Source organism: Condylura cristata, unplaced genomic scaffold (genome assembly GCF_000260355.1).
Source record: "Condylura cristata isolate star-nosed mole 26May11 unplaced genomic scaffold, ConCri1.0 scaffold00015, whole genome shotgun sequence".
Classification (NCBI taxonomy): domain Eukaryota; kingdom Metazoa; phylum Chordata; class Mammalia; order Eulipotyphla; family Talpidae; genus Condylura; species Condylura cristata.
In genome coordinates this window covers 5,992,058-5,999,352 of record NW_004567116.1, presented here as the reverse complement: position 1 = coordinate 5,999,352, position 7,295 = coordinate 5,992,058, and the positions used below count along the sequence as shown (strand labels likewise).

The following is a 7,295-nucleotide window of genomic DNA, read 5'->3' as shown; positions in this document are numbered from 1 at the left end:
GCTGACGCGTGTACGGGCGCCACGCCGCCGCCCTGGGCGAGGCGCTGCGCCAGGAGGCCCCCGAGCTGCCCGTGAGGGTGAACCCGGCCAAGCCCCGTCGGGGCAGCTTCGAGGTGACGCTGCTGCGTCCGGACGGCAGCAGTGAGTGGGGGCGCGGCGCGGGGAGGCGGGGCTGGGCCGAGGCGGGACCGCCCGCGGCTCGGGAGAGGCGGGTAACCGCGAGGAACTTGGCTTTACTCGGTGTTTCTCCAGGTGCGGAGCTCTGGACCGGGATCAAGAAGGGGCCCCCGCGCAAACTCAAGTTCCCTGAGCCTCTCGAGGTGGTGGAGCAGCTCAGGAAGCACCTTCCTTAGGGCTGGGGCAGAAGCGCATCTTAGCCGAGGTCTGCAGTGGGGTGGGGCCGGCCCTGGGCTGATTTTGGGGTGGCTGTTTGTGAAGTGGTCTTAACGGCCCCCCCCCCACGTCGTACATTTTCCCCGGCCTTGGCCTTAAGGATGGCCACCTTGGGCTGCACCTGCCCCATAGCATTGGCGGGAAAGGCCATGGGCAGAAGATTTGCCCGAACTTAGAGAATGTGAATGGTGATGGCAGTGACTCTTAGAAGTGCAGTTTGTATTCTTTGTGAGTGCAGTTACTGCCCCGGGGGTGTGCGCTTCTTTCAGGGCTGGGGAGCTATTAAGGATCTAGCCTTCTTCCAGACCCTGGAGTCTAGTGGGCTCACCCCACCCTCCCTGGGTGCTGTTCTTCTGGTATATTCTGACCTCCCGTCCTGGTGACAGCATCCCTGTCCCTCCTGGTCACAAGGGCTTATCTTTACTCCCTGCGCCCCCACGTGCTCATTGGAGGGGGTGGGCACATGTAAAGGTCACCATCGCCTGGGCCCTTCTCTCACCCTATTTCTGCTCTCATTTCCACAGCCTTCTGTCCTGGTGACTTGGAGCATTCATGATGGGACATGACCAAACTTCAGTCATGTTCCTGAAGCCATGGCTTCTCCAGAAACGAAGGTTCAGTAGTGAGGCATTGGAGAGTTCTTAGATTTGGTTTGTTTAATAAAAGTTAAAAGTGTTCGATGTAAAATATTTGAGTAACTAAAGTTAATGTTAAGAGATGGACAAAGCTGGCCTTAGGGAATTAGTCGCGCCTTTCATTTACCTGGAACTCTGGTAAAGGATGATGTGAAATATTTATTTTTTAAAAATGGGGGGGGGTGTAATTTATTTTTATAAAAGAAACATTTTTCCATCTCACTTCTTGGAAGTGAAGGAGGTGGAGGCTCTGGCTGGACTTCCCACACTCCGTAGTGAACGAGGCCCACGCATTAGCTACTGGGTAGAATCCCGTGACTCGCCCGCCACTGAGTGTTCTGTCCCAACACTTTCACACTTTGTTCTGGGAAGTACATGGAATCCCCTGCCACAGAGGGTGGTTTATCAATCATTCCTGGATTAGCAGAGACGAAGTAACACATAACCTGGGACTCTGGCCTTGGCCCTCTGCAGTTGGGGGGTGGCCACAATTAATATATTGTCTCACCACTAACTGGAGAATAGATCAGAGAAATAAAATGGTTCAAGTTCATAATTTTCTACCCATGGTACTACTGCCTGTCTCCAAAATCCGGGGAGGGGAGAAGAGGGAGGGGCCCTAGAGAGAGCCAGGGGTATCTGCCCCTCCGGCAGAGAAGAGGGCCAGTGCTAGTTTTGCTAGCCAGCCTCTCCCATCTCCCAGTGCTCCTAGCCTTCCCTCCCCCTTGACTATGTTAGTATATCTATCTCTGTTTCTGACTCGGAGGAAGGGTCGGGCCATACAGAGGGAATATTGGTGGGCACCAGATTCCCCTCTGATGTCCAGTCCACCACGTCAATCTCTTCCTCCTCGGGGCTGGCAGGAAGTGGACTCAAGTCAGAGTTGTCAAATACCTCCTTGCCTACCTCTGGAGCAGGGTATAATACCTCATCCATACCTAGGGGCACTTCTAGCCCATTGTCCCCCCAGTTTGAAGAGGGAGGTGAGAGCTCCCCATAGGGCTTTGGGGGTGGGTCAAGGGAGTCCATGTGGAGAAGCTGGTTCCTTTGACTATCCACTGGCCGGGAACTGGTCACTTCCAGGTCTGAAGTCCAAGGGGCTCCCACTGAAAGCCCCTCGCCTTCACTCATCCCTGAGGGCAGGACAAGGGGGCTAAGGGACTCAATTGGCTCTCTGTTATCAGCAGGTTCCTTTTCCAATCCTGTGAGTTCTCTAGGCCAGAGTTCCATGTCTGGTAAACACCATTCTTCCCCTTCAATCCAGTTCTTCCCAGTTTCTGTCAGGTGATAATTAGGGGTCCTGCAGCCCTCAGCCCTGGGACTCTCCAGAGACCCTAGCTGTGGCTCAGTGTCCGAGCCACAAAGCATGAAGTCCAGAATCTCCTCCAGCTCGCTGGTGGCAGCAGCGCTGGTGATTCTGTACTCCTCGGCTTCACAGGGCTGCCCGAGCAGGGCAGTGTCAAAAGTAAAGGGCTCCCTGCAGTCAATATCCAGCCTGGGTTCCTTCCCCACCGGCTCTGGACTAGACCCAAATTCACACTTCACTGCAGGGTGGCCTGGGGAGTGGCTAGCTGAAAGCATAATGTCTTGGAGCCTGGAGCACACCGGTGAGTCTTGACAGGGGTCTAGTCCAGCCGATGACATTTCCTGCTGGTGAACTGCACATGGCCGAGTCCCTGGAGGCTGCTCCTGGTTTTCAGGCCCTGGGATCTGAGGGCTCTCTTGGGAGTGTTTGAGGGGAGGCTCTTGCACCACCTCCCAGCAGGTCCCGTTGACAATCTTCCTAAGTTTCACTCTCCCGACCTGCCCCTCCTCTGCAGAGTCTGAATTAGGTGCTCTGACTTCAGGGCTCTGCTTCTTGCTCCCACCTATCTTTCCAAGGCCAGAAGGTGAATTTGGAGCGCTCTGGAGAGAACTCTCTCGCCCTAGCTTCTGTTTGTCCTCTGGTGTTTCTCGATTTACACTCTTCTGCCGCCAAAGACGTCGGCCAGGGGCTGTGGATACTGAACTGGGTCCACTTAAGACACTGGAAGGTTTGGATGAACAGATGTCAGGAGATGGCTTTGAGCGACTTAGCCTGATCTTTCTGGGCAGGAGTCGCTCATCCACAGAGGGGTACAAGGTGGGTGGGGAAAACGTGGTAGGACCAAGGGCAGGGTCACTCTTGTTCTCGCTAGGGCCCTGGCTGTGGCTCGATGGTGAAGAGCTCTTTTCTTGAGCTGGGCTGGCTCTGGCCTTCCTCTTGAGCAGAAGGGTGCCAGACACATTCTCCGGATTCTGTCGGTTGCTCTTCTCCTGAGGATTCTCCTCTTTCCCTGAGGACTTCAATCTTACCGTCCCAAGAGGACAGGGAGTCTGGGTAATGGGCAGTGGCGTTCGCGGGTGGCGGCTGGATGCTACCACCCTGGCAGATATGGGTGCGGGACTGGGAGGTTGTAAGCACTCCCGGTTTAGTCTTCGACCTTGAGGAGCCTTCACTAACTTCCCACCTTCTAGCTGAAGGGATTCTAGTTCAGATACACGGAGCTGACGGGCAGCAGAAAGCACATCCTGAGCTTCTTCTCGAGAAACTTCCATCTCTGAGGTATATAGAAAGTCTACCAGTTTCCTAAGAGTCCTGATCTTCAGGCCCCCCAGCTCCAGCACCACTTTCCGACCCTGTGCTGGCCTCTCCCGCTCCAGGCGCTCTGTGAAGAAGGGGCTACAGGCAGACAGGATGCAGCAGTGGGCCGGGACAGCTTCACCTGGAGGGAGACCCAAACACTGTTACCTCATGGAGACCTGCGTGTTCATGGGCTAACTGCACAGGTTATTACCCAAATAATGAGCTGTCGCTTCGGTAATCTGTTCCTTCTGTCTACCCAGAAACACCTGCCATTTCTTAGCTCACTCATCCTTTTTATCCTTTAAAATGCAGTTTAGACATTACTTCTTTCAAAATGCCAAGTCCAGGTTAGGTGCTTTCTGGGTAGAGAAGAGCTCTCATAGCATTTAGCTATCTCTAGTGTAACTGCCCATATCTCCACTAAACTATAAGCTCTCATATCTTACTCTCAAGTACACCCAGGACTAGACAGAAGAAAGAAGTAACTTTATTATTATTATTCATATACTTGCTGAATAATTTTTCTTTTTAGTTTAAAAGATTCTATAGAAGCAGCATGTGGTCTAATAGAAGGAGCTTTTGCCTGAATTTTGGATGTGGGCAATCAGGTCCCGGACACCTTTCATTTATGCACACCCCAGGCAATCTCATGGCTTCAGTTACAAAGGCCCCATAGCCTACCTCTGCCCCGAAAGTTTTCCTGAGATACTAAACATTCCATAGTCTCATCATGTCTCTATAGACATGCTAAAAGTACCTCTAGTGCAGCCTTTCTAGAAAATGAACCCATTCCCTACTCGTAAACTCCTAAAAAACATCTGTTTCTTACTTCAAAGCATCGCATTCATTGAGCTGCCCTAAAATCTAAAGTTACTTCTTTCTTACCCACTATTTTTAATCAAGCATTAATCTTTAAAAAAAATTAATACTTAAATACTTATGTGCGAAGTCTTGTTCTAAGAGTTTTACCAGGGTTCATTTAACCTTCCCTGCAGCACTGTGACATAGCTATTGTTATTATGGATGAGTAAATGGCAGGGTTAAATAACGTGTCCACAGTTACATACAAGTTAAGTAGCGGGGACGTGGCTGGAACCCAGGAAGTCTGGCTATGGAATTTGTGCCCTTAACTATAGCAGCTTAACAGCAACTTAACAGTTCACAAGCCAACCATTTCTGTTTTGGGTGTCTTAGTTCAGGTTGCCATTACCTATCCAGACTCAAAACAGCCTCCTACTGGGTTTCAGAAGCAATCCAACAATTCTCATGCAGCCTAGAGTGCTATTTCTAAGTAGATATCTTATGACCAGCCTCTTAAAACCTTTAAATATACCTCCCAGTGTTCAGAGGACAAGACCTGCTTCCTTTGCCTAATACTTCAGACTTCATTGCCTGCTGCTATGTTCATTGCATCTCTGGTCAATGCACAACCTGTAGTCTGTGGTCTAGCCATATGAACAAATCACAACTCCCTGGTCACATATCTGAATCTCTGTATTTGCTGTTCCCTCTGCCTGGGAAAATCTTTCCCCACTTCTGTTTGTCCTTCAGATCTTACTTAAGGAGTTATCAACTCCAAGAAGATCTCCTCAACCCTGTCTCCAAGTCTGTGAACAATGCACCTCTTGTGTGATGTCAGCCTATACTCACTTGACATACGACTTACTGTACTGCACAGTACCTTAAGGGCTCTGCTAAGCTGAATGTTTTCCTCCTTACATGATGTCCTCACTTGGTGGGACTTCAGCCTCCTACATATGGTGCCTCTATACTCGTATAATGTACTGGCACACAACAGACATTTGATACTTTTTTGTTTCGTTTGAATTACAGAATGAATCTCAACTCTGATTTTACTAGGAAAACCAAGAGACAAGTCACTAGGTCCTAATTTACTCATCTGTAGAACTGGAACCATATGACATACTTACCTGACAGCTGTTATAAGACTCAAGTGAGACTATGTACTCTGCAAACTGAAGTGCTGCATACTGTTAGCTGTCATAATCCTTATTTATAAATGAAGAAAATGAAATTCAGAAAGATGAAGTCACTTGCCAATTTGTCACTTACTTAGTAACAAAACTAGGACTTGAACTCAGGTTCTCCAGTTCCTACTTTGGGCCTTGGGCTTTTATCCTAGGCTGTAGATCATACTGATTTAACATTTCAAATCAGTATTACATTTCAGTGTAAAGGGAAGTTATGGAGATATGGTACATATTTTTAGATCTAACAACGAACAACGAAAATGATCAATCTGAAGACATGAACTTAAATTAAGCATCAGCTTGGCAAGAAAATGGGGAAAATATGTATCACCTAACACAGTGTTTACTACATTAAAAATACTTCCTCCTCCCTGGTAGTGCAAGGGGTTATGTCTCAGCACCATGAAGCTGTCAAAAGCTACTGAGTTCAATCCCCAGCCAGGGAGCTGACCCACATAGCACGGCAGCTCTCTCCTGTCTCACCAGCTGCTCCCCTCAGCAATCTATCTCAGTAGAACCACCTGTTCTGCTTCCCACTCTATCTCTGGTGACTTCGCTCACACCCCCTGTACCTCTGGTCTACACCCTAGCTCTTGTATCCACAAACATAAAATAAATCTAAAAAAAGAAAAACTTGTAAGTGCTTTCCATATGTTAACCGTCACAACCATCCCATTACATTATTTATCCATGAAACTTCTATGCTTACAAAAATTTACAGTCACCTTCAATTTATAAGGAGAAATGCAGCATAATCTCCTTTTTGTTCTTGAAAATAGAAACAAACAGCGTTTTACCAAATAGCTTATAGTGCCCAAAGGTGGTCTTCTAGTCACTTATTCTGTGGTGAGTTTTCAATTGAGTCTCCATTAGGCTCTTACCTTCTGCCTGCAGAAGGACATCACAGAACACACCACTCTGTTGCTGATGATGAAGCTGCAGAAAAGCTAACCGGAGGAACCGAGGATTCCTATAAAGGATTTTGGGACTGGCAGGGGAGCACATGTTGGTCTCTTAACAAACAACCTAGGTTTTCACAGATCAGATTCCTGTAGATTAAAGAACACATCTCAGAGCCACGACCATACCTTTGGTATTTTGTCTTTTGAAATGCAGAGAAACTGGGCCCTCTCTGACGGCAGATGGGGATAAAGCACAGCACTACGAAGCTGTACGCAGCCACTGCAGCACAAGGTCGATCCCCAGCCAAGGAGCTGACCCACATGGCGCAGCAGACCTCTCCTGACCCGTCCACCACTCCCTTCAGCAGTGTATTTTGGTCCATCTGCCTGTTCTGCTCCCAATTCTGTCTCTGGAGAATCCTCTGTCACACACGCACACCCCACCTCTGGCCTGCACCTTCTCTTTTGTATACGTAAGTAAATACATCTTTAAAAAATGATTAAAGAATCAATGCAAATAAAATTGTTTATTAGTGCCTGGCATTACCTCCCCATCACCCAAAATGGTATCTGTGATCACCCTTAAGCCTTCCTCATTCACATTTCCACTGAGGAGTACAGTGCTGACTCCTCACATTCTTTGTGAGCTTCATGCTTGCAAATTCCATGGGTATAATCCTCCACTTAACACTTTCAAAGAAACAATATTTTATTGAGTACAGAATTCTCTAGGAAGCAGCGCAAGTCTCTTCTTCCCCAAGCTCACTCT

The 7,295-nt window shown here is 48.6% G+C and overlaps 2 protein-coding genes across 2 annotated transcripts; one reads left to right on the top strand and one right to left on the bottom strand.

Moving 5' to 3' along the window:
- Positions 1 to 5: 5 nt before the first annotated feature.
- On the top strand, positions 6 to 1,546 carry LOC101627619 (chromosome unknown open reading frame, human C11orf31; the record flags this gene model as incomplete). The annotated part of the gene is made up of 3 exons (XM_012725169.1): positions 6 to 141; positions 253 to 382; positions 918 to 1,546. Coding segments are annotated over 2 exons (237 nt in total), but the record flags the coding sequence as incomplete, so codon positions are not given.
- Positions 1,547 to 1,757: 211 nt separating this feature from the next.
- On the bottom strand, positions 1,758 to 6,629 carry BTBD18 (BTB (POZ) domain containing 18). Its single transcript, XM_004682761.1, has 2 exons — positions 6,506 to 6,629; positions 1,758 to 3,772 (listed from the first exon to the last, which is right to left on the bottom strand). Exons 1-2 carry the CDS (start codon positions 6,627 to 6,629, stop codon positions 1,758 to 1,760), a joined length of 2,139 nt encoding a protein of 712 aa, XP_004682818.1.
- Between the last annotated feature and the right edge of the window lie 666 nt (positions 6,630 to 7,295).